This window comes from Schistocerca cancellata, chromosome 1 (genome assembly GCF_023864275.1).
Source record: "Schistocerca cancellata isolate TAMUIC-IGC-003103 chromosome 1, iqSchCanc2.1, whole genome shotgun sequence".
Lineage (NCBI taxonomy): Eukaryota > Metazoa > Arthropoda > Insecta > Orthoptera > Acrididae > Schistocerca > Schistocerca cancellata.
The window spans coordinates 477,997,925-478,025,157 of record NC_064626.1 but is presented as its reverse complement, the minus strand read 5'-3'; the positions used below and the strand labels follow the sequence as shown (position 1 = coordinate 478,025,157).

General features: G+C 43.9%; 1 protein-coding gene and 1 non-coding gene across 2 annotated transcripts in view; both read left to right on the top strand.

Moving 5' to 3' along the window:
• Window positions 1-27,233, top strand: part of LOC126177426 (serine protease easter-like) — a 155,113-nt gene that overhangs the window by 66,485 nt on the left and 61,395 nt on the right. The window contains exons 2-3 of the mRNA XM_049924455.1: window positions 9,121-9,323; window positions 14,995-15,205. Of these exons, the coding sequence (XP_049780412.1) occupies window positions 9,121-9,323; window positions 14,995-15,205 (414 nt within the window). The remainder of the gene's footprint in view (window positions 1-9,120; window positions 9,324-14,994; window positions 15,206-27,233) is intronic.
• Trnas-gga (transfer RNA serine (anticodon GGA)) lies at window positions 2,398-2,480 on the top strand. The gene is given in 2 exon segments: window positions 2,398-2,437; window positions 2,447-2,480. It is a non-coding gene; the product is annotated as a tRNA-Ser (tRNA).

The following is a 27,233-nucleotide window of genomic DNA, read 5'->3' as shown; positions in this document are numbered from 1 at the left end:
GCTTCCATTTTCCTCCACCTCACATCTAAGGCATGTGCCAAGATGGATTTTTAACGACGTTGTTTGTTGTTTTGACGGTTCCCTGTCTGAAGTTCTCCGCTTCTAGCGAACTGTCCGTTGGATGCTCATCTCAGACACCTTAAGAACTTGCTCAACTGAAGCTAACGCTTGTATCAAGACGATTATTATTATTACTATTATTATTTTTGTTTTGTTTTGTTTTGCTGCAGTTAAGCGTCCGAAAGGAATGATGTCACATGTGGCAGGCGAAGTATATCTTCCTCAGTAAGTTGATAAGGAAACTAAAAAACAAAAAATATGAAGTGCGAAAATGGCTACAGCTAAAAATAGGAAAACAAAGGGCAATACTCCTGTAGCCCTTCTACTTTGTTCCACTTGATAAATTTGACCGTGATCACGCGTATCCAAAATTTCTGTTAACGTATCAATTCCAAAGCATTTTAACCAAAATATTATGGGAGAGTATACAACTATTCACTAGAATGACGGATTAGTGCATTGTCTGAATGAAATGTTAATTAAGGGAGTTACAATTATAAAATTGAATTCTGATTACTTAATGCGATTTTCATTGAATATAATACGTATTTCAGTGAAACATTGATAAGATATTACAGGTATATGGTCGAAAGTCCTATACAGGAGAAATTCTTTTTGAATCAAATATTTGTGAATAAAATTATGTTCAAGTAAACAGTTCCGATAAGCAGTCCAGACAAGAAGAGAATAGAAACTTTTGAAATGTGGTGCTACAGAGGAATACTGGGGATTAGATGGGTAGATCGAGTGACTAATTAAGTATAACTGAATGGAACTAAGAAAAAAGAAATTTATGAGACAACTTGACTAAAAGAAGGGATCGGTTGATAAGACACAACACGTCAAGGAATGGTCAATGTGGTAATCGATGGAAGTGTGGACGACAAAAATTGTAGAGGGAGTCCAATGACTGAAAAAAGCAGGTTCAAATGGATGTAGAGTGCACTATTTATTCGGAGATGAAGAAGGTTGCACAGGAAAGACAAGCATGGAGAGCTGCATCAAGCCTGCCTTCGGACAGATGACCACAACAAACAAAAATAGTAACACTCGTTCGGGTGACGTCATCCACTACTTGTGTGGAACCAAATTTTCCATTCAGGAGGTAGTAGAATTAAGTTCAGTCGCAATTCAGGTTCATAAAATTTAGACCTACTTAATATGATTATTAATGGGATAGTAAACGAGTTAACAGCTGCTGTACGCAACACGAAAATAATGAAAATGTATGACGTCAATGAAACTCTTGCTACAACGAATTTCAACAAATATCCAAATATCACTAATAATATTCTTTAACAGAAATGTTAATGCACTGAAAAAGCGCTAATAGACTACTGCAGCGCTGAAGTAAGCCGGCCAAGACATTGGTATGCAGAAAGCACACATATTTAATAACGATCGTTAAATAAAAATAAGGAAGGAAGAAAAGAGAGAAGCCACCGGCCACATGGGTACAAGGGCTTCAGTCATTAATTAGAAGAAGAAATATTGAAGAAAATGAGTGGACAGATAGGAACGAATTGAGAATGAAAATTAAATTTGATGTATAATCTTTGATTACCGGCAAACTAAATACGTTGTAACACAGGACACAATAAACAAATTAAAAAGAAATTACTGAATTTTGCCAGATTATGCTATTTTCAGCAGTTCAGTTAATATATTTAATTAATTATGGAGATCATCATTTATGGACTCTCACTAATAATACAGGACAATAGGACTTTATGCGGTCCCAGATAATAATGACATGGAGAAATGTTTTCTGTCTACATTCACAGTGCATACAAAAAATATACTGCTCCTGTTACGCAAAACACTGACAGGTCTTCTACACTGCGAAAAGTCTGCAGCGTTTTGATTTTACAGTTTTTACTGCTACAAATGCAAAGTAGTAGCTTACTGGCAACAATGTTCCTTGCTTCCCGATGCTAATAGTTGTGGAAATAGCAATGTCAAGTAATTGTTGTTACGCTAAGTACTGTTCCTCCCAGACATCTCGGAGGCTCATAATTAGTAGCCACAGTACTGTAGCCCCTGTATCCTATAGCGCAATATGTAGTCACAAGAATTTGTAGCTTTCGTGTTCGCTGCGACAGTCACAGACACCTGCATCGTGCTCTCTGTCTCGCAGCTCCACCGCTGCCGTTCTGTCTACGGCTTAACACTCGTCCTGTACAAAGATTTTATTTAATAGCGATGCCAATGTATTTGCAGTACCGTTTTACAAAACTATATCATTTTCATAAAAATACTTGAGTTACGAGAAATACATGGTGCGTAACTGTTTCGCAAATATAATATAACATAATATTAGATATTATCAGTCGGTCAGCCCGGGTGGCCGAGCGGTTAAAGGCGCTACAGCCTGGAACCGCACGACCGCTACGGCGCAGGTTCGAATCCTGCCTCGGGCATGGATGTGTGTGATGTCCTTAGGTTAGTTAGGTTTAAGTAGTTCTAAGTTCTAGGGGACTTATGACCACAGCAGTTGAGTCCCATAGTGCTCTGAGCCATTTGAACCATTTTTGTTATCAGTCATAATGAATAATTACACTTGTAAAAAGAAGAAGAATTAATATTCCAGAGGTGATAACTGTGCTTTGAACTCATATTCTTCTTTGATGGCCTCCACGGCTCTAAAAAGAAAGGAAGGGTTCTATCATTATTATCTACAACGTAGACACCTCACTTCCTACTGTGTTGCTACGTGGTTAAAACAGGAAAGCCCTAGAGCCATAGGTTTAGGGCATAATTCTCACTCGGACTTTTGTTTTTCTGGCGCTCATTGTTTCTTTTACTTCTGGCAGCGATTTTTACATCCGGAAAATACCAAGTTACACCGTGTTTCGGAGTCCACGTTAATGGGTAGGTCATCCTGTAACTGGGTAGATATATCAAGTCTAAAGTCGGAAAGAAGGAGATAACTACCACCTCCATTACGAGCAAGCACTGTGATGTTTAAAACCCTCAGGTTAAGGACAATTCAAGGGTTAATTAAATAAAATGCGAGTGTGTGTCACTCATTCTTTAAAGCGAGTAAGATATCACACAAGTCTGGCATGCGGAGCTGAATCGTCGACACGACGTTTTTCTCAGTTTATCATTTACTTTTGCGAGTATAAAAGTTCTCAGCGCTCTCTAAAGCAGTACAGACGGCGATCCATGGCAAATCTGACAACAGAGTACTGTTCATACAATGTAGGCATTCACGGGCGGTATTGTCTTCACTTAAAACGTACGGACTGATAGGCCGTGGTCGATGTGTAAAACTCTCCCCTGACGTTTCTTCACCGACCGCGGGAGACATCCTCCGAGGTCAGAGGGCGCCATATAATTATATATATATATATATATATATATATATATATATATATATATATATATATATGTGTGTGTGTGTGTGTGTGTGTGTGTGTGTGTGTGTTAACATCGAGTATAGATTTAAATGTCAGGAAGTCGTTTCAGAAGGTATTTGTATGGAGTGTAGCCATGTATGGAAGTGAAACGTGGACGATAAATAGCTTAGACAAGAAGAGAATAGAAGCTTTCGAAATGTGGTGCTTCAGAAGAATGCTGAAGATTAGATGGGTTGATCACATAACTAATGAGGAGGTATTGAATAGAATTGGGGAGAAGAGGAGCTTGTGGCACAACTTGACTAGAAGAAGGGATCGGTCGGTAGGACATGTTCTGAGACATTGAGGGATCACCAATTTAGTATTGGAGGGCAGCGTGGAGGGTAAAAATCATAGAGGGAGACCAAGAGATGAATACACTAAGCAGATTCAGAAGGATGTAGGCTGCAATAGGTACTGGGAGATGAAGAAGCTTGCACAGGATAGAGTAGCATGGAGAGCTGCATCAAACCAGTCTCAGGACTGAAGACCATAACATATATATAATCAGTGCTTCCTCGAGCTCTCTTTTCAGTTCGCCGCTTTACCTCGGAGGATGTCTCCCGTAGTCGGAAACGAAACGTCGGGGGAGAGTTTTATACATCGACCACGGAATATTAGCCCGGAAGTTTTAAGTGAAGACTACGGGCCGTGAAAGCCTACACTGTATGATCAAACGCCTCTACGGGGAGGATATGTCAGCAAGGTTCGACGATTCGAAGGAATGCGCAAGAAGAAAGAACAACAACTGTGTACCCTCACCTTCCTGTTGCGATACAGGGACACTTCGACGGTTCCGAAACTTCCGAAGGTGAAGAGGATATTTCGCTCGGCTCAGTCTCATTGTATTTACAACCATATTGAATCTGCAATGTTACGGGAGAGGATTCATCAGACGCGGCGAGAATTGGCGGAAACCAGGATTAAGCTTTTTCACCTCCACTTGGTTATTAGTAGTGCTATGCAGTGTGGTGGTTGGAATAAGACTGACGGTCTAACATTCAAAACTATGGAAGTTAGTGCAGAAATATCAGTAAATAGACAGAAGAAGAAGTTCGCTAACTTACAAAAGAACATTTCGGAAGGTTCAGTTGAGGATAATTCTCGAACTGTTATTAACCTGTCTGATAAAGGTTTATCAAAAGCTGAAATTTCTGTACTATCCAAAGGAGATAATTTTGCTGTGACGCCTCAAAACGTACCCACGGGGGATATTGTAGCAAATATTGAGACAGGTATCCGTCAGCTTCCACAGCACTCCGCTGTTGTAATTAGGATGGAAGAAGCTAGGATTTTACATGCATGTAAGCCACCTAACAGTAATTTGTCGCAGGTACAAAGGAAGGCACTGAGGGGTATCAACGCAGATAAAAACATTATTGTTCTTACTGCGGATAAGGGTAATGCCACCATGATATTGATGAGTTGGGACTATCATGGAAAGATAAATGATATTTTGGTTCCCTCAATTACAAAAAACGGCAGAAGGATCCGACTATGAAGATTTTAAAGTTGACCAATCGACTGGTGAAAGCGTCTTCATTCTCCGCCGACGATAAGAAGTTGCTTTGTAAAACAGAAGCATACCCAACTAGACTGTATGGCTTACCGAAAGTGCATAAACCTGAGATGCCTTTGAGGCCAATTATCAGCGCTGTAGGCGGTCCCACCCACGAGTTAGTTAGACACCTTGCCTCATTGCTGCAACCCTATATTCGTAGGACTGATAGTCACATTAAAAATTCAGCTCATTTAATTGGCAAGTTAAAGGAAATGAGCGTGGGCACGGATGATATCCCCGTTAGTTTTGATATTGTTTCATTGTTTAATATGATTCCGGTAAACGAAGCTATCTCATGCATATCGGATAATTTTCCTACCGATCCTGTGTCATTATTCCGACACTACCTCGTCACAACCTCCTTTCAATACAATAGCGACTTTTATGAATAGATTGACGGGGTGGCTATGGGCAGTCCTCTTTGTCCTGCTGTCGCTAAATTGTTTATGGAGACGGGCGTTGTAGTCCGCCAGTCGGCTGGTCCCGGCGGAGGTTCGAGTCCTCCCTCGGGCACGGGTGTGTGTGTTTGTCCTTAGGATAATTTAGGTTAAGTAGTGTGTAAGCTTAGGGATTGATGACCTTAGCAGTTAAGTCCTATAAGATTTCACACACAGTCCGCCAGTAAGACATCAGCCAGATGGTATCGCTATGTCGATGACACTTTCGCAGTATGGGCACACGGAGCAGAGGAGATGGGTGCCTTTCTGACAGATCTAAACAGCATTAATCCGAAAATCTAGTTTATTATGGAGACGGAGAGTAATGAACAACTGAATTTTCTGGATGTGTCTGTGATTAAACGACGGGACGCAACGTTGGACCACAAGGTCTATAGAAAAGCCACACATACTTATCGTTACCTGTACAAAGATTCAAACAACCTACCTAGACAAAAAAGAGGTGTAACAAAAATCTTGGTAGACAGGACGTACAAAATTTGTGAAACTGTTTGTTTAAAAGATGAGGTTGAACATCCACGGTCGACTTTCGTGAATAATGGCTATCCTAGCAAGAAGATAGATGGAGACGACGAACAACAGCCGCTCAACGGCAAGGCACAGATCGCATTGGGAAAGCAAGTATGGGATGGAAACTACTTTCAGACCCACCAGGAAAATAAAAGAATATTTAAGATCGGCATAAGATGTATGATATCCCTTGGCTACACCGGGTGTCTATGAAATTCCTTGTAGTTGTGGACAGGTTTATATCGGTATCACAAAGAGAAGTGTTAACAACCGTCTTGTTGAACATAATAGGAATTGCCGGCTGGATCACACTGATGAATCGGCAATAGCATAACATGTTTACCAGGAAGGTAATCATGAAATAAAATTCAGCGGGACGAGCGTCATATCTAAAACCTCGCATTATTATGCGTGCATGTATAGAGAGGCCATCGAAATTGATAAACACCGTAGTAATTTTAACAGGAAAGAGTAAGGTGTTAAACTGGATAAAATTTGGATATCAGCCTTGCACCGGAAGCGTGACGATTGATTACTTTTAATCGAGAATGTTGGCACTACAAGAGACAGCCTCATAGCTGTCGCCACGTGATGGGCAGTGGCGCCCTCTGTACAGTCTCTATAATCAGCGCTTCCTCGAGCTGGTGCAGGTAGAAGTGCACTGGGTATAAAGGTGCAACGCCCGTTGTTGAACAGAGAAATGGGTACGAGAATATCGAGACCGGAAGAAACGTGACACCTAAGTCAATTTTCTAGTTACATCAGACGATGTTCATATCCAGATTCGCCGTTATCCATGCGAACGGATACTGGAAATATGCACTTTTCCACGGACTCAGGTCAGCGGGGGCAGTATTATACTGTGGGGGACATTCAATTACCAGGGAACATTCCCAAGTACTAATAAACGAACTTGATGAAACTTGGCGGTTGTGTAGAGGGGGAAGATAGTGCGTTTCTGCCCAATTTCACTTCTAAGGGTATAACAAACTCTGAAAGGTAATTTGGCGTTTTAGGTTTAAAGGGAAATCTTCAAAACGATTATACGTAAAAAATATTTTTCTTATGAAGGTTGATATGTAATTAATGTTCTTGAAAACTATATAATCAACTGTCGTAATAATTTGATATTTTACAGGCACCCACCCCCATTAATTAACTAGGAAAAACGAAAACTTTTGTTACAACATAAAATTAAAAACTTCCAACCCACATACATCCCTGTGTAATAAAGCTGGTTTCTCAAATACAATGTTTGGAAAATGAACTGTACTCAGTGTGTTGTCAAAGTATTTTCACTATACCTGCTTTAAATATCTAAACATTCATTACCATTCTGATTATTTATTTTACTTATCTTTGTTTTATGTTCTTTTGTAGTTTACCATTTCACATACATGTATTTTGTTAATTGAAAATAATTAGTGACTCATTTTTATGATACAAAATAATTAAAATAATGATAACTGCAAATATATTTCATGTATTTCACAACGCAACCAGGTTGCATCCAACGACGCGATGGGCAGTGGTCATAATGGTTTGGCTCATCAGCCTATGTTTTTTGCGGAAAGTCCTTTGCTCGGCAGTATGGACCAAAACAAGAAATATTGTACAGGAAACACGGGCTCTAATGCGCATACCTTCAGAATTATACGCACTTGTTCATCTTCGCTTCTGTGAAACACTTAGCTTGTACTGAAAAAAGCGCTCGCAGATTTTAAGGTCCTTAGTTCAGAGTCCACATTTGCTAGACACATTTTTCTTGTTTAGGCCTATGCTTACAATCTCTGAAAGTTTTTCGGTGGCGGTGGTGTTCTGTATTGATCAAAAAACTGAGGACCTAGGGTGTATGTACTGTGTGATGATATTAATGGTACGAGGGTAATCCCAAAAGTAAGGTCTCCTGTTTTTTTTTTTTTTGTATGTACATAGATCTGTTTATTTCTACAATGGTTTACATCAGTTTATAGCTTGAACATTTAGCTATTTTTCGACATAATCACTATTTATATCGATTCATTTTTGTAGACGCTGTGGCAGTTTTTGTATACCCATGTCATACCAGCACGACGCCAGCTCCGCGGCTTTGACGAAGAAGGATGCCGCCACTGGCTTGGTCTCAGGTCTAAAGTGGTATGCCCAGGTTTCGTCACCCGTGACAATTGAGTCTAGAACTTTGTCCTATTTGGCTGCAAGGCGGTGTAGAAATGCGCGGGAAGCATCAACTCGTTGCCGCATGTGGTCCTCAGTCAGCATGCGTGGCCCCCATCTTGCGCACACCTTCCGGTAGTTCAATGTTTCCGTTAAAATTCTGCGAGCGGTGCTTCGGGAAACCTCAGGAACCAACGTCAGAGATCATCCAGGGTGGTACGCCGATCTTCACGCATGCTTTGCTCAACCTTCAACACTGTCTCCTCAGAAATTGATGGTCTCCCGCTCCTTTGTTCGTCGTGAATTTCGGTCCGACCAGCTGCAAACTCTGTACACCACTTACGAACATTTTTGACATCCATGCACGAGTCATCATGCACTTCCGTCAATTGGCGATGGATTGCAATCGGCGCAGTGCCCTTTACGTTCAAAAACCGAATAACTGCGCGCAATTCGCACTTGGCGGTAACATCCAACGGCAGCCCCATTCTCAACGGCTGCCAAGCCAAGACAGCGCCTCAGTGCGACGTGCGCATGTTTACTCACAACACATGAAGCTCTCGTCGTAACAGTGTGACCAACTGCCAGTCAAACACAGTTCTGTACTTATAAAAAAATAGGAGACCTTACTTTTGGGATTACCCTCGTACAATAAATGTATTTGTGGCAGGCCGCATAGAACGAGTAACAACATTAACTGAAAAGAAAACGAGAGACAGTAAAAAATTCTGATCCGGGTCCACCATTCCGCCAATAAATGTTTCCGCGTAAGCCTGAGGAGCGACACATTGTTTGTCTCGCGCGCCGTAGTCGCAAACAGGTCACGGATTCTGAGCACGGTCGCGAAAGTGATTTCGCGCGACTGCACGTAAATTTCGAGGACGAGATGAAACCAATGTGTCAGTATAATGCCTGTACGCTCCTCGATTCACGCGGGGCCACTACTGTAGCTTTTTTTTTTCATTTTGTGCTGCAGAGGGCTGGTGGGGCGGCTACCAGCCGCAACGGGAGCAGTGCCGCTCGCCCATGGGCGCCGAGGGGGAGTGCGTGCAGGTGACGCGCTGCCCGCCGCTGCTGGCGCTGCTGCGCGCCACGCCGCGCCCGCCCGGCGCCGTCGAGTTCCTGCGCAGCTCTCTGTGCGGCTTCGAGAACCGCTACCCGCGCGTCTGCTGCGTCCAGGTACGTACCTGCCGCCTCCCACTACTGACTCCCTGTGGACGTAACGCAAGGAAAACAGGTAAGCGCACAGCTCCATACGCATTCGCCTATCCAAAGTCGATTACCGTGGGCAGCTTGAACGCTCCTTAGACACATTTAGATAAAAAAACGACGTAACATGAAGGAATTATTCGAATGGGACCGAAATCGGTAGATGTGATCTACAGCTACAAACAAACTAATGACTACAGTTTCACAAAAATTGGACGATTTCTTAGAGAGAAAGAGCTTCGCAAATTCGACAAGTCAATAACGCACAATGTAGGCTTTCATGGCCGGTGTTGTCTTCGGTTGAAACTTCCGGGCTGGGCCACAAGGTATATAGAAAGAACACTCACACGGATCGATACCTCCACAAGGAATCTAACCATCATCCTAGGTAAAAAAAGAGGTGTCATGAAAACCTTGGTGGACAGAGCCAACAAAATCTGCGAGCCGGCTTATTTACAAGATGAACTAAATCACTTACGGTCAGCCTTCATGAAAAACGGATATACCAGCAAGGAAATTGATCGAGCCTTCCATCAAAGAATAAAAGAAGCCAGAAGTCCAGAGCAACAACGGTCACCTACTGGAAACGTTTTCCTACCGTTCATTAATAAAGTTACGGACCGTATTTGGTAAGTTTTGGCCAAGTATGGGACCGAAACAATCTTCAGGCCCACCAAGAAGATTAAGGAATATTTAAGATGTGCAAAAGACGCTCGACACCCCCTAGCAACACCTGGGGTATACAAAATTCCATGCAGTTGTGCACAAGTATCTATTGGAACAACGAAAAGAAGTGTAAACATCCGCTCAGCCGAACATAAAAGAAATTGTCGCTTAGGACACATCGAAAAATCGGCCGTAGCTGAGCATGTTTTTCGAGATGGGAATCACGAAATTAAATTTAATGAGACAAGCGTTCTAGCACGAATATCCCATTATCATGCGCGCATGTATAGATAAGCAATAGAGATTCACAAACACCATAACAATGTTAATAGAAAGGAGGAAGTTTTAAAGTTAGACAAAATATGGATGTCGACGTTGCGCCAGCAGAATGACAATCGATTACTCTTTATCAAGAGTGATGACGCCTTCCAAAGATAGGCATACCGTCGGCATCACGTGACGAATGGTGGTGCCCTCTATGTGCTCTATAAATGCTAGAGTACCTGGAGCCTCAATGGCAGTAGCCGGACAACCTCAGAAGATGTCTCCCGCAGATGGAGACGAAACGTCAGGTGGAAATTTTATACATCGACCGCTGCCTCTCAGCCCGGAAGTTTCAACTGAAGAAATCAATAACGCTTTGGTCCACTTCTCGCCCTCAGGCGAGCAGTTATTGGGATTGGAATTGAGTGACAGAGTTGAAGGATATTGTGCCAAACTCTGTCCAATTGATGCATTAGACCCTTGGAGGGACCTGCCCATAAAGCTCCTCAACTGGTGAGGGATCCAGGAACCTTGCTGATCAAGTTAGGATTTGGCAAGCAGTAGAAATTCTTGCTGTGTGAGGGCGGGCATGCTGAACTGCTGAACTGGAAGCTCAAGATGGCTTCCCATGAGGGCAACAAAACGGGGCGTACAATGTTGTCGACGTACCACTGTGCTGTGAGGGTGCCGCAGATGACACCCAAAGGTATACTGCTATGAAAATAAATGAGATCTCAGGCCACCAGCTCTGGCGAGCGAGAATCAGGTTTGTATTCCATCGCTGTCAGGAGCGTCTCCAGATACGTTTCGGCCTGGAATCTTCTTATTGACTGGAGCAGAATTGTCTTCATTGGTGAGTCCCGCGCCGGCCAGTGTGACCGAGCGGTTTTAGGCGCTTCAGTTTGGAAACGCGCGACCGCTACGGTCGCAGGTTCGAATCCTGCCTCGGGCATGGATGTGTGTGATGTCCGTAGGTTAGTTAGGTTTAAGTAGTTCTAAGTTCGAGGGGACTGATGACGTCAGATGTTAAGTCCCATAGTGCTCAGAGCCATTTGAACCATTTTTTGATAGGTGCCGCTCCGATTTGGGTCCCTATGATCGGCGAAGATGTGTCTGGAGATGCTCCATACAGTGGTGATTTACCAACCTGACTATCTCCCGCCATATGATCCGACAACCATGAGTGATGGTCTGGGATGACACTTCTTTTCATAACAGAAACCCTTTGATTGCCATCCGCAGCACCCTTACTCCACAACTGTATTCCGATCATATTTTATGCCCGGTTTAACTTTGCCCTCGTGGCAAGCTATCCTGGGCTTATATTTGAGCAAGATAATGCCCACCTACAGACGGCGTGAGCTCCTACGCTCGTCTTCGTGCTTGCCAAACCCTACCATAGCCTGCAAGGTCGCCAGATCTCCCTAGAATTGAAAACGTTTGGATCATAATAGGCAGAGCCTTCCAATCATCTAGGCATTTTGACTGTTTAATGCGCCAGTTAGACGGAATTCGGCACGAAATCTCTCAGGAGGACATCCAAAAACTCTACCAATGAATATTAAGCCGAATAACTGCTCGCGTAAGGGACAGAGATGGACCAACACGTTATTGTCTTGCTCAATTTGTGAAGCTCTTTTTTTGAACAAATCTTCCTTTTTTCTGGAATTACGTATCATGATCTGTCTGTCTGTACATGTGCATCACATGTACCGATTTCCGTCCCATTCGGATTAATTCTTCGTGGTGCGTCTGTTTTCTTTTGGCATTAGAGTGTATTTTGTCTGGAGAACTTTAGTTCCTCTCGGCAACATGGGCGTTCCATTAATGGTCAGTGCATCTCATTACGTGTACAGGAGTTCTCCACGAAAGATAGATTTTCAGAGCTCTGTCGGTTCATCTAGATTTAGGTTCTCCGTGTTTCCCCCAAACGTCTTGCGACAAATTTCGGGTAGGGCTCCTTTGAGAGGTACATGACCGATTTTCGTCTTCATCTTTCTCCCATGCGAGCTACTACAATCTAATTAACGACCATTTCGTCGAGGGGATGTCAAACCGTAATGTTCATGTCTTCTTCCTGGCTTCAAGCTGAGCAGCATACAATAACGCTAGAAACCTTTAGAGATTTCTGCAACAAGTTCACGCGAAGCTTGGTAGACTTTGTTTGCAAATATGGTACCTCGACATGGTACTGATTATGAATGCACAAAATAAATTATATGTGAAAAAAGGTTGCACGTACGTTTACAATGGAGCACACAGTTTCTCATCAAGTATTTCATTTGAGGTGTTCCTTTCCATCGTATTTTTTCCCTTCTTCTACATAGACACTACATGAAATTTTCCTCAATCTGTAATGTTGCCGTCCACAATGCTTATTGTGAAAATGGTATAAGAAGTAACAGAGCATCGAACTGAAAATCACACTCAAATCGCTCATCAGAGGAAATGGCTGTGGGCCTGATAAGGTTTCTGTCATAGTTTGTGTCGAATGTGGGGAGATTTTTCCCTCCTTGTAACTACAGTTTATCGTCGCACATTGGAAGAAACAAGAGTGCCACGCAACTGGAAAGAGAATCACGCCATTCCAATGTAGATTAAGAGTCGCAGTCCTGATGGACAGAACTATGAGTGTATCTCATTGATTTCAACCACGCCATTTTACTTCCCCTCTCTTCGTTACTTGTCCATTTCTAACGACCACGTTGTCATCCTTCCCTTCCTTCTTGATTACTTGTGTTTCTATCACATTCACCTGTCTCTTCTTTCCGCACCCCCCCCCCTCGCACCTCTTTTTCATGTCCATTCCTAACAGTATCCTCAGTTTAAATACACTCCTGGAAATTGAAATAAGAACACCGTGAATTCATTGTCCCAGGAAGGGGAAACTTTATTGACACATTCCTGGGGTCAGATACATCACATGATCACACTGACAGAACCACAGGCACATAGACACAGGCAACAGAGCATGCACAATGTCGGCACTAGTACAGTGTATATCCACCTTTCGCAGCAATGCAGGCTGCTATTCTCCCATGGAGACGATCGTAGAGATGCTGGATGTAGTCCTGTGGAACGGCTTGCCATGCCATTTCCACCTGGCGCCTCAGTTGGACCAGCGTTCGTGCTGGACGTGCAGACCGCGTGAGACGACGCTTCATCCAGTCTCAAACATGCTCAATGGGGGACAGATCCGGAGATCTTGCTGGCCAGGGTAGTTGACTTACACCTACTAGAGCACGTTGGGTGGCACGGGATACATGCGGACGTGCGTTGTCCTGTTGGAACAGCAAGTTCCCTTGCCGGTCTAGGAATGGTAGAACGATGGGTTCGATGACGGTTTGGATGTACCGTGCACTATGCAGTGTCCCCTCGACGATCACCAGTGGTGTACGGCCAGTGAAGGAGATCGCTCCCCACACCATGATGCCGGGTGTTGGCCCTGTGTGCCTCGGTCGTATGCAGTCCTGATTGTGGCGCTCACCTGCACGGCGCCAAACACGCATACGACTATCATTGGTACCAAGGCAGAAGCGACTCTCATCGCTGAAGACGACACGTCTCCATTCGTCCCTCCATTCACGCCTGTCGCGACACCACTGGAGGCGGGCTGCACGATGTTGGGGCGTGAGCGGAAGACGGCCTAACGGTGTGCGGGACCGTAGCCCAGCTTCATGGAGACGGTTGCGAATGATCCTCGCCGATACCCCAGGAGCAACAGTGTCCGTAATTTGCTGGGAAGTGGCGGTGCGGTCCCCTACGGCACTGCGTAGGATCCTACGGTCTTGGCGTGCATCCGTGCGTCGCTGCGGTCCGGTCCCAGGTCGACGGGCACGTGCACCTTCCGCCGACCACTGGCGACAACATCGATGTACTGTGGAGACCTCACGCCCCACGTGTTGAGCAATTCGGCGGTACGTCCACCCGGCCTCCCGCATGCCCACTATACGCCCTCGCTCAAAGTCCGTCAACTGCACATACGGTTCACGTCCACGCTGTCGCGGCATGCTACCAGTGTTAAAGACTGCGATGGAGCTCCGTATGCCACGGCAAACTGGCTAACACTGACGGCGGCGGTGCACAAATGCTGCGCAGCTAGCGCCATTCGACGGCCAACACCGCGGTTCCTGGTGTGTCCGCTGTGCCGTGCGTGTGATCATTGCTTGTACAGCCCTCTCGCAGTGTCCGGAGCAAGTATGGTGGGTCTGACACACCGGTGTCAATGTGTTCTTTTTTCCATTTCCAGGAGTGTATGTTACCTGCCTTCACTTTCTGCCTTTTATGAACTAACATAAACTCTGCTCTTATCTACTATAGCTACTACTACTCTCCGCTGTTTGTATTTTCACTACTCCCAAGTGTAAAAATAATGTATAATATGCAGAACGCCTTGCCAGATGTGAGAGAGGGCGTGATTATCATAAGCTCGCCCCAATAAAAACTAAATAAATTAAATATATGTTGTGAAACTGAGGACTATATTTTGTGCTTGCGTAAGATTACTTTTCTGTAAATCAAACACGTCCTATGTAAAATTTGTTTATTAGAAAGGAATTGCAGTAACCAGTAATTATTATGTTGTCAAATTTCTTTTACCATTATTATTATTATAAAAAAGAACGAGAAGAACAGCTGGAGGACCGGCTGCACCACACTCGATGGCGTCCCTGAACCGCGAGCATTTGCTCACTGCACGTCTCCCACACAGGGCTTCCAGTACGAGCCGCCCCAGGTGGAGGAGCAGACGACGACGCGGCGCCCCGAGCCGACCAACCAGCGCCAACAGCAGGAGTCGGACCACCCCAATGCACGCCTGCTGCCCACCGAATGCGGCGTCGACTTCTCGGAGCGCATCTTCGGTGGCAAGACAACCGAGATAGACGAGTACCCCTGGCTCGCGTTGCTCAGGTACCGCGCAAGTGAGTACCCGCATTCCAGCTACCCAACAATACAACAGGAAAAAGGGGGAAAAAGTACACGAGGTTTGTAGATTGTCGAGGAGGTAGTATTGTCAAATGATATAACGTTTCGAGTTACGCCGCTCGAGTAGTAAATCGGTCTATCGGAGCAGCAACAGAATTAGCGACCTGCTGTGGTCCACCAAAGAAACAATCGAAACGCAGCGCACGCCGGGAGTGTATGACGCCAGCTGGAATTGTGGAGCAGTTTACGCAGAGAAACGGAGCGACTTGTAATAACTCACCGAAAAGGAGTACAAGTAACACATACAACTTGGATAACAACATAAAACTGCAGCGACAAAATAGTAATATCAATCTGGGAAGTATATACAGTTCGAGAAGGCTAGTGTGCTAGCTAGGCTGCCACTTAAGTTGAAAATGGGGACACGGGAGCGAAAAAAATGGTTCAAATGGCTCTGAGCACTATGGGACTCAACATCTTAGGTCATAAGTCCCCTAGAACTTAGAACTACTTAAACCTAACTAACCTAAGGACATCACACACACCCAAGCCCGAGGCAGGATTCGAACCTGCGACCGTAGCAGTCCCGCGGTTCCGGACTGCAGCGCCAGAACCGCTAGACCACCGCGGCCGGCCCACGGGAGCGATCGAGATAGTCAAGCGGCCCACCAACGTGAGACACGATAATTGTCAAGGCCTCCATCATCTTGGTTACGAGAGGTAGCCGGCATATAAACAGACTGCGACGCTGTGCCGTTACGTACGCCGGTGCAAAATGTGCTGATCCGTACTAACTACAAACTGACACCGTGGGAGTAGCAGCTCCCACTGATTCGCCAACATAATTCCACATTAAATTACAATCAACAACAGCACACTTACGCTCACTTACCCTCCACAACCAAAAGCCAATCCTATGTTGAATTTTATTTACGTTCCTTGTGGAGGCGGCAGTGATAACTATAGGCTACCTGATCAAAAATATACGGACACCCCCACGAAACGTGGAAGTGAGCTCTACACGTCACGAAAGGCGAGCCTGCTAGTATATAAGGAAGCAGAAAGTATTGTATAGTGAGTAGAGAAGCTGTAACAGTAAAATGCGGTGCTTAGAAGAGCTCTGTGATTTCGAATGTGCACTGGTCATTGGATGTCACACAAAGAAAATCCAAAAACATTTCAATCATTCTAAAGCTGCCCAAGTCGACTGTTGGTGGCGTGATTGTGAAGAGGGCAACCACATATAAAAAAAACGCATCGTACTGATGGACAGTCACCCTCGAGCATTGCTGAGGATGGTTGTAAAAAATTACATGAAATCAGTGACCTTCAAAGTAATATCAGCAGTCCATCTTGCACAATGACTGTGCGTATGGAGTTGAAAGAGGGGATGCAGTGGTCGAATAGCTCCTCATAAGGCACGCATTACTGTCGTCACCTGGCCGGAGTGGCCGAGCGGTTCTAGGCGCTTCAGTCTGGAACCGCGCGACCGCTACGGTCGCAGGTTCGAATCCTGCCTCGGGCATGGATGTGTGTGATGTCCTTAGGTTAGTTAGGTTTATTTAGTTGTAAGTTTTAGGGGACTGATGACCTCAGATGTTGAGTCCCAAAGTGCTCAGAGCCATTTGAACCATTTTGAACTGTCGTCAGAGCTAAGCGATGCTCTAGGTAGTGTGAAGAGCAAGCCACTGAACGGTGGATGACTAGAAACTGCCTATGTCCTGTGGCAGTCCGGTGGAAGGGTCGGGATTTGGCGATTGTCCGGAAGCGTTACCTGACACCATGTCTAATGCCAACAGTGAAATACAATGGACATGGTTTTACGGTATGAGAATGTTTTTAGTGGTTCAGGTGTGGCCTCCTTACTGAGGTTAATAAAATGCAAATGCGGTAACTACAGGACGTTAAACTCTTACATAATCTCTGATCTAAATGCGGCAGCATATAAACACATTTTACATCACTGTGTGCTGCGTACAGGAGAGGAACAGTTCACAAACGATGATTGCTTGTATCAGCATGACAATTAATTCTGTGATAGAGCAGCATCTGCAAGGCAGTGATCTGTGGACAATAACATTCCTGAAGTGGAGTGGCGCGCCCAGAGTCTCGACCTGTACCCAAAGGAAACCCTTGGGCATGGGTTAGAACATCGACTTCGCTCCAGACCCCAGCTTCGGCCATCACCACATTTCCTGGTTAACGCTCTTGAGGAAGAATAGACTGACATTCTGTGAGGACTGATGGATCCACCTTTAGCCATGTGTTTCTAAAGTTCCTTTATGCAGTGCACTAAATGAACAAACTTTAAAAACGAGGCTGAAGACGATTCCATCAGTCCTCACATACTGATCAGCCGTCGTTCCGTTTCTCATTGATATTGGATATAAAAAATGAGTGACACTCATCCACAGATATTCAGTCTCAATGAAAATGTCCCCAGTGTAGTTAAAGTCCTCACAAACTCGAAGGACGGAAATAACCCATATTAATGTCCACTGACAGATATCTGTATACTTTAGGTCAAATAGTGCATACTACAAATGAACATATGCTGCCCCACTAGTATTGCGTACTCTGATGAAGGCCACTTCAACGGTGACCGATACGTAGGTAGATCATTTTAGAGCACGACACGGTCTATACCCAGAAGAATTATGAATAAATATCACAGTATTCTATCATAGCACCAGTGTAAAACAACACTTCGAAATAAAGAGTTTATACGGAAGAGTCAGTTGATGTTTCTTCAATCCAAATGACGCTTCCCAGTATCAAGATTTTAATCTAGTCATATACTATCAAGTCATCTCAATGTAGCTGCTAATAGCAATGGAAATCCTATCGATACTCAGCTGCAAGATACACCGACTTGGAACATGGTAGTATCAACAAAAAATGGTTCAAATGGCTCTGAGCACTATGGGACTTAACTTCTGAGGTCATCAGTCCCCTAGAACTTAGAACTACTTAAACCTAACTAACTTAAGGACATCACACACATCCATGCCCGAGGCAGGATTCGAACCTGCGACCGTAGCGGTCGCGCGGTTCCAGACTGTAGCGCCTGGAACCGTTCGCCACCCCGGCCGGCTGGTAGTATCAACAGATTCAAAATGTTTCCACTACTAGGTGACTACAGGGTTATAAACACAAAGTCAAATAGGGGTAATGCAGGAGTAGGTTTAATAATGAATAGGAAAATAGGAACGCGGGTAAGCTACTACAAACAGCATAGTGAACGCATTATTGTGGCCAAGATAGATACGAAGCCCACACCTACTACAGTAGTACAAGTTTATATGCCAACTAGCTCTGCAGATGACGAAGAAATTGAAGAAATGTATGATGAAATAAAAGAAATTATTCAGATAGTGAAGGGAGACGAAAATTTGATAGTCATGGGTGACTGGAATTCGAGTGTAGGAAAAGGGAGAGAAGGAAACGTAGTAGGTGAATATGGATTGGGGCTAAGAAATGAAAGAGGAAGTCGCCTGGTAGAATTTTGCACAGAGCACAACTTAATCATAGCTAACACTTGGTTTAAGAATCATGATAGAAGGTTGTATACATGGAAGAACCCTGGAAATACTGGAAGGTATCAGATAGATTCTATAATGGCAAGACAAAGATTTAGGAACCAGGTTTTAAATTGTAAGACATTTCCAGGGGCAGATGTGGACTCTGACCACAATCTATTGGTTATGACCTGTAGATTAAAACTGAAGAAACTGCAAAAAGGTTGGAATTTAAGGAGATGGGACCTGGATAAACTGAAAGAACCAGAGGTTGTACAGAGTTTCAGGGAGAGCATAAGGAAACAATTGACAGGAATGGGGGAAAGAAATACAGTAGAAGAAGAATGGGTAGCTTTGAGGGATGAAGTAGTGAAGGCAGCAGAGGATCAAGTAGGTAAAAAGACGAGGGCTAGTAGAAATCCTTGGGTAACAGAAGAAATACTGAATTTAATTGATGAAAGGAGAAAATATAAAAATGCAGTAAATGAAGCAGGCAAAAAGGAATACAAACGTCTCAAAAATGAGATCGACAGGAAGTGCAAAATGGCTAAACAGGGATGGCCAGAGGACAAATGTAAGGATGTAGAGGCTTATCTCACTAGGGGTAAGATAGATACTGCCTACAGGAAAATTAAAGAGACCTTTGGAGATAAGAGAACCACTTGTATGAACATCAAGAGCTCAGATGGAAACCCAGTTCTAAGCAAAGAAGGGAAAGCCGAAAGGTGGAAGGAGTATATAGAGGGTCTATACAAGGGCGATGTACTTGAGGACAATATTATGGAAATGGAAGAGGATGTAAATGAAGATGAAATGGGAGATACGATACTGCGTGAAGAGTTTGACAGAGCACTGAAAGACTTGAGTCGAAACAAGGCCCCCGGACTAGACAACATTCCATTGGAACTACTGACGGCCTTGGGAGAGCCAGTCCTGACAAAACTCTACCATCTGGTAAGCAAGATGTATGAGAAAGGCGAAATACCCTCAGACTTCAAGAAGAATATAATAATTCCAATCCCAAAGAAGGCAGGTATTGACAGATGTGAGAATTACCGAACAATCAGTTTAATAAGCCACAGCTGCAAAATACTAACACGAATTCTTTACAGACGAATGGAAAAACTAGTAGAAGCCGACCTCGGGGAAGATCAGTTTGGATTCCGTAGAAATACTGGAACACGTGAGGCAATACTGACCTTACGACTTATCTTAGAAGAAAGATTAAGGAAAGGCAAACCTACGTTTCTAGCATTTGTAGACTTAGAGAAAGCTTTTGACAATGTTGACTGGAATACTCTCTTTCAAATTCTGAAGGTGGCAGGGGTAAAATACAGGGAGCGAAAGGCTATTTACAATTTGTACAGAAAGCAGATGGCAGTTATAAGAGTCGAGGGACATGAAAGGGAAGCAGTGGTTGGGAAGGACTAAGACAAGGTTGTAGCCTCTCCCCGATGTTATTCAATCTGTATATTGAGCACGCAGTAAAGGAAACAAAAGAAAAATTCGGAGTAGGTATTAAAATCCATGGAGAAGAAATAAAAACTTTGAGGTTCGCCGATGACATTGTAATTCTGTCAGAGACAGCAAAGGACTTGGAAGAGCAGTTGAACGGAATGGATGGTGTCTTGAAGGGAGGATATAAGATGAACATCAACAAAAGCAAAACGAGGATAATGGAATGTAGTCGAATTAAGTCGGGTGATGTTGAGGGTATTAGAATAGGAAATGAGACACTTAAAGTAGTAAAGGAGTTTTGCTATTTGGGGAGCAAAATAACTTATGATGGTCGAAGTAGAGAGGATATAAAATGTAGACTGGCAATGGCAAGGAGAGCGTTTCTGAAGAAGAGAAATTTGTTAACATCGAGTATAGATTTAAGTGTTAGGAAGTCATTTCTGAAAGTATTTGTATGGAGTGTAGCCATGTATGGAAGTGAAACATGGACGATAAATAGTTTGGACAAAAGGAGAATAGAAGCTTTCGAAATGTGGTGCTACAGAAGAATGCTGAAGATTAGATGGGTAGATCACAAAACTAATGAGGAGGTACTGAATAGGATTGGGGAGAAGAGGAGTTTGTGGCACAACTTGACAAGAAGAAGGGATCGTTTGGTAGGACATGTTCTGAGGCATCAAGGGATCACCAATTTAGTATTGGAGGGCAGCGTGGAGGGTAAAAATCGTAGGGGGAGACCAAGAGATGAATACACTAAGCAGATTCAGAAGGATGTAGGTTGCAGTAGGTACTGGGAGATGAAGAAGCTTGCACAGGATAGAGTAGCATGGAGAGCTGCATCAAACCAGTCTCAGGACTGAAGACCACAACAACAACAACTCTAATAAAACATTTCAGAGTCACGAACTAGTTTCTCCTCGATTGTTAGCAAATTTTGTGAATGTTAGAACGTTTGCCGGCCATTGTGGCCGAGCGGTTCTAGGCGCTTTAGTCTGGAACCGCGCGACCGCTACGGTGGCAGGTTCGAATCCTACCTCGGGCATGGACGTGTGTGATGTCCTTAGGTTAGTTTAAGTAGTTCTAAGTTCTAGGGGACTGATGACCTCAAATGTTAAGTCCCATAGTGCTCAGAGCCATTTGAACCATTTTTGTTAGAACGTTTGAAATGCCTATCAATTTATTCATGTGAGTGAATACAGTCAGCAACATTATGCAACATGGCTGCTTTTCGCGTGTTGTGGGTTTTCTATTAATTGTCATCACATCAAAATCGTCATCATCAGTAGCACGAACTGCAGCAGCCATTTGACATCTACAACCGTATCAAATTCTCCTCTAGAATTTATCAAGTATTGCGATCTTCCGTTAAGTATACACATCCATGTCGCTTCTGCATGTTTTCCGATGTAATGTAACTATGTTCCATTACGTTGTCGTAGAGCTTTTTTATTATCTCTTGCAGTTTAATAGAGAACTTTCTCGGCCCATCAGCTATCCATTCGCATTCCTTTACGAGTACGTAGTATTTTTATATTTTCTCTAGGGTTCCAGGCTCCCTTGTTCTGAATTCAAAGTAAGGCGGTTGATTTCAGGCCTTTAGCGCTTTGTCTGTGATCACAGCGAGCCTTAGTAATTTTAGCAGCAGTAGCACTATACTTGCCACTAGTGAATGTTTTGTTTCTACATTTTGGTGCATAATTTGAAGTAATAAATACCGTTAGCTCCAATGTTAGGGGCGTTGTGGGACCCCTTAGGGACATGGATGACAAGAGGGGGAAGAAATCCAATGTGCACTCCGTGTGTATACCGGGTGGACTCATTCCATACGTGAAACGGGTGCTTCCGGATGCCATGAAGAGCACACGGTGCAGCCAACTGCAGTCGGTGGCTCACAGTGATACCAGTCATGTGTGTCATTTTGAATCTGAAGAGATTCTCTCTGGTTTCGAGCGGCTGACAGAAGTGGTAAAGGCTGCCAGTCTTGCTTGCGAGATGAAAGCAGAACTGACAATTTGCTGCATAGTCGACAGGACCGATTGCGGACGTGTGGTACAGAGCCGAGTGGAAGGTCTGAATGAGAGGCGTAGACGGTTCTGCGACCGTGTAGGCTACAGATTCCTCAACTTACGCCAAAGGGTGATTGGGTTTCAGGCTCCGCTGAACAGATCAGCGCTACAGATTCCTCAACTTACGCCAAAGGGTGATTGGGTTTCGGGCTCCGCTGAACAGATCAGGAGGCGGCTATATGGGTAGCGGGGTCGTGTGGCGTGGACTGGGCGGTTTTTTAGGTTCGACGGTCTCGGGAAAACACAAAAAGGGCTTCAGTCTCAAAGGGTGCAGGCCGAACACAGGCAGATACAGGAACCATCGGTATAACAGTTGTAAATTGTCTTAACTGTGTTGGGAAAATACAAGGGCTTCAAGCGCTAATAGAAAACACTGATGCTCAAATCGTTACAGGATTTAAAGCTGGCTAAAGCCGGAGGTAAGTTCAGCCGAAATGTTTGCGGAGAACCTAACGGTGTTCCGAAAGGATAGGCTAAACACAGTTCACGGTGGCGTGTTTGTTGCTGTTCGAAGTAGTTTGTCTTGTCGCGAGGTTGACGAGGATAGTTCCAGTGAGTTAGTATGGGCAGAGGTCACTCCTTTTACTAACCTCCAAATTCAAATGGTACAATTTATGAATGGTTCAAAGAAAACTTGAGTTTAACTTCAAAGACGTACCCTACTCGTAGAATTATAGTTGATGGCGACTTTAATTTACCCCCGATAAGTTGGCGAAAATGCATGTTTAAATCAGGAGGTACGCATAAAACATCATCCGAAATTGTGCTAAATGCATTCTCTGAAAATTACTCCGAACAGTTAGTTCATGAGCCCACGCGAACAGTGAACGATTGTGAAACATACTTGACCTCTTAACAACAAATAATCCTGAGCTGATAACGAGCATCATAACGAATACTGGGATTAGTGAACGCAGGATTGTCGTAGCGAGACTGAGTATTGTAAGCCCCAATTGCTCCAAAAATAAATGAAAAATATGCCCATTAAAATAAGCAGATAAAAATTCACTTGGCGCCTTCCTGAGAGACAATCTCCACTCCTTCCAAATTAAGAATGTACGTGTAGACTAGATGTGGCTTGAATTCAAAGAAATACAAACATCAAATAAAGGTTTGCTTCACCCCGGTTCCCAGTCCCATTGACTGTTCAGAGATGTCACTAAACCCGGCCAAAGATGTAAACAACCATGCATGAGCAGCACCTATTAGACGGAGGGAGTCCGACAGCCGATCAGTTCCAGTCATTCCAGCAGGAAGCATGTACACGACTCGTGTTGTCTGTAGTTCAACCATGCCTAGACGGTCAATACCGCGGTTTGATCGCATCCGCATTGTTACTTTGTGCCAGGAAGGGCTCTCAACAAGGGAAGTGTCCAGGTGTCTTGGAGTCAATCAAAGCGATGTTGTTCGGACGTGGGGAGATACAGAGAGACAGGAGCTGTCGATGGCCTCGCTCTGGCAGTGGATGACCGCTACCTACGGATTATGGCTCGGAGGAACCCTGACGCCACCATGTTGAATAAAGTTTTTCGTGCAGCCACAGGACGTCGTGTTACGATTCAAACTGTGCACAATAGGCTGCATGATGCGCGACTTCACTCCCGCAGTCCATGTCGAAGTCCATCTTTGCAACCACGACACCATGCAGCGCGGTACAGATGGACCCAACAACTTGCCGAATGGACCGCTCAAGATTGGCATCAAGTTCCCTTCACCGATGAGTGTCGCATATGCCTTCAACCAGACAAACGTCGGAGACGTGTTTGGAGGCAACCCGGTCAGGCTGAACGCCTTAGACACACTGTCCAGCGAGTGCAGCTAGGCGGAGGTTCCCTGCTGTTTTGGGATGGCACTATGGGGCGGACATATGCCGCTGGTGGTAACGGAGGGCGCCGCAACGGCTGTGCGATACGTGGATTCCATCCTTCGACCGATAGTGCAACCATATCGGCAGCATATTGGCGACGCATTCGTCTTCATGGACGACAATTCGAGCCCCCATCATGCACATCATGTGAATGACTTCCTTCAGGATAACGATATCGCTCGACTACAGTGGCCAGCATGTTCTCCAGGCATGTATCCTATCGAACATGTCTGCGATAGATTGAAAAGGGCTGTTAATAGACGACGTGACGCACCAACTACTCTGAGGGATGTATGCCGAATTGCCATTGAGGAGTGCGACAGTCTGGACCAACAGTGCCTTGATGAACTAGTGGATAATATGCCTTGACGAATTCAGGTATGCATCAATGCAAGAGGACGTGCTACTGGGTATTAGAGGTACCGGTGTGTACAGCAATCTGGACCACCACTTCGGAAGTTCACGCTGTATTATGGTACAACATGCAATGTGTGGTTTTCATGAGCAATAAAAAGGGCGGAAATGATGTTTATGTTGATCTCTATTCCAGTTTTCTGTACAGGTTCCGGAACTCGCAGAACCGAGGTGATGCCAAACTTTTTTGATATGTGTAGTATCGGCAGCATTTGAAAGGTTTACACCAAATAAACTAGCAAACGACGGAGCTGATGCTCCTTCGTACAAAAAGCGAGTCAGAACACTGTTGCAAAAACAACGAAACGAACATGCCCAGTATAAACGGAAGTAAAATCTCCAAGATTTGCAATTTTTTCAGAAGCTCGGAAATTAGCGCGGACTTCAATGCGAGATAATTATAACAGTTTCCACAACGAAACTTTGTCTCGAAACCTGGCAGAAAATCCAAAGAGATTCTGGTCGTATGTGAAGTACGCTAGTGACGAACATTATGAATTACCCCGAAGAGAACGGTCTATTGACACGCAGTCAACACGGATTTAGGAAACGTCGTTCTTGTGAAACATAACTAGCTCTTTACTCACACGAAGTCCTGAGTGCTATTGACAAGAGATTTTAAATTGATTCTGTATTTCCAGATTTCCAGAAGGCTTTTGATACTGTACACACAGGCGGCTTGTAGTGAAGTTGCGTGCTTATGGAATATGATCTCAGTTATGTGCATGGATTCGTTATTTCCTGTCAGAGAGGTCACAGTTCGTAGTAATTGTTGGAAAGTCATCGAGTAAAACAGAAGTGATTTCTGGCGTAGTGTTGTAGGTGCTTTGCTGTTCCTTATCTATATAAACGATTTAGGACACAATCTGAGCATCCGTCATAGGTTGTTTGCAAATGATACTGTCGCTTATCGAGCAGTAATGTCATCAGAAGACCAAAACAAAATGAAAAAAGATTTAGAGGAGATATCTGTATGGTGTGAAAATTGGCAAATTACCCTAAAAAATGAAAATTGTGAGGCCATCCACATGAATGCCAAAAGGAAACCGTTAAGTTTAGGTTACACAGTAAATCTGTCAAATCTAAAGGCCGTAAATTCAACTAAACACCTAGGAATTACAATTAAGAACCACTTCAATTGGAAAGAACACATAGAAAATGTTGTGAGGAAGACTAACCAAAGATTGCGTTTTATTGGGAGGACACTTAGAAAATGGCACATATCTACTAAAGACACTGCCTAAACTACGCTTGTCCGTTCTCTTTCAGAATACTGCTGCGCCGTGTGGGGTTATTACCAGATAGGACTGATGGAGTACTTTGAGAAAGTTCAAAGAAGAGCACACGTTTTGTATTATCGTGAATTAGGGGAGAGAGTGTCACTGAAATGATACAGGATTTGGTTTGGATATCATTAAAACAAAGGCGTTTTTCCCCGCAGCGGAATTTTCTCACCAAGTTTCACTCGCCAACTTTCTCCTCCGAATTGGAAAATTTTTGTTGGCGCAAACCTACATAAGAATAAACGATCATCACAATAAAATGAGGGAAATCAGAGCTCGCACGGAAAGATATAGGTGTTTGTTTTTTCCGTACACTCTACTATATTGGAATAATAGAGAATTATTGTGAAGGTGATTCGATGAAACCTCTGCCAGGCACTTAAATGTGATTTGCAACGTGTCCATGTAGATTAGTGAACGTCTTAACAAAATTCTTGAAAATTGGATTACACGAATAGTTTAGAGTTAGTTGCCTCCATTTCTTTTTTCTGCTGTCATAGAAGGTGGACCTCCTGTGGAAGATGGAATTTGTTCCCTCTGTATTCCTAGCAGTAGAGTCTGTGATGACTGGATGTTCACTCTCCGTATCCTTCGCCCCTGACTATCAGATAAAGTTTACAGGTAGTACTGCAAGAAATGAATGTTAATTATCGGACTGTCTTAGTTGTCTTTCTAAAATTTACGCAGATATAATAAACTGAAATCATTTGACGGACTTGGATCAGTACCTCTCGCAGGACATTACATCACCAGTTGCGCTAGTGGTGCTCGTCTCATGGGCTAACTTAAGATTCAACCGCTGATTGTAGAAGGAGACGGTTGACAAGCTGAGTCCGGCTTCACGCGCGGTTTTCACGTGTAATAAACCTTCATCACAGTGTATACAGTGTTAAAATGCGGAAAATGTCCGTTTCCTACTAATCTGAAATATAGTAATAATTCAGCATTTCTTTTGTGCAACGTATTAGGGAAGTGCTATCTTAGGAACACTTGTATAAACGACATTATATCATAGTTTGGTCTATATTTTTCTCATCTATTATGTCCAGCTTATTACGTTCCACTGTTGCTTATTTTATTTACTATGTTTTATTGAAATATTTAATGTACTGTTAATCGAGTACATGTGAAAAGTGGTAGCACGGTTTCTTCCACTACTGCCATCGACGGTACTCCGTCACAGTCTACCACCCCTCAGGCTTAGTGACATCTACCCTACTACGCGTAACTTATTAATAATGTTGCTGGTCAAACAGCATCACATCCTTCACTTTCTAGTACAGTCGAGATTTCAGTTGTGGATTATCTCTTGTTATTTGTAGAAGTACACAGCCTGAATTCTTATTCCATTATCTCTGTGGCCTAGGCGATTATTTCGCCAGACGTTTAGTGCAGTGCGAGTTTTATGTCTGCTTAGC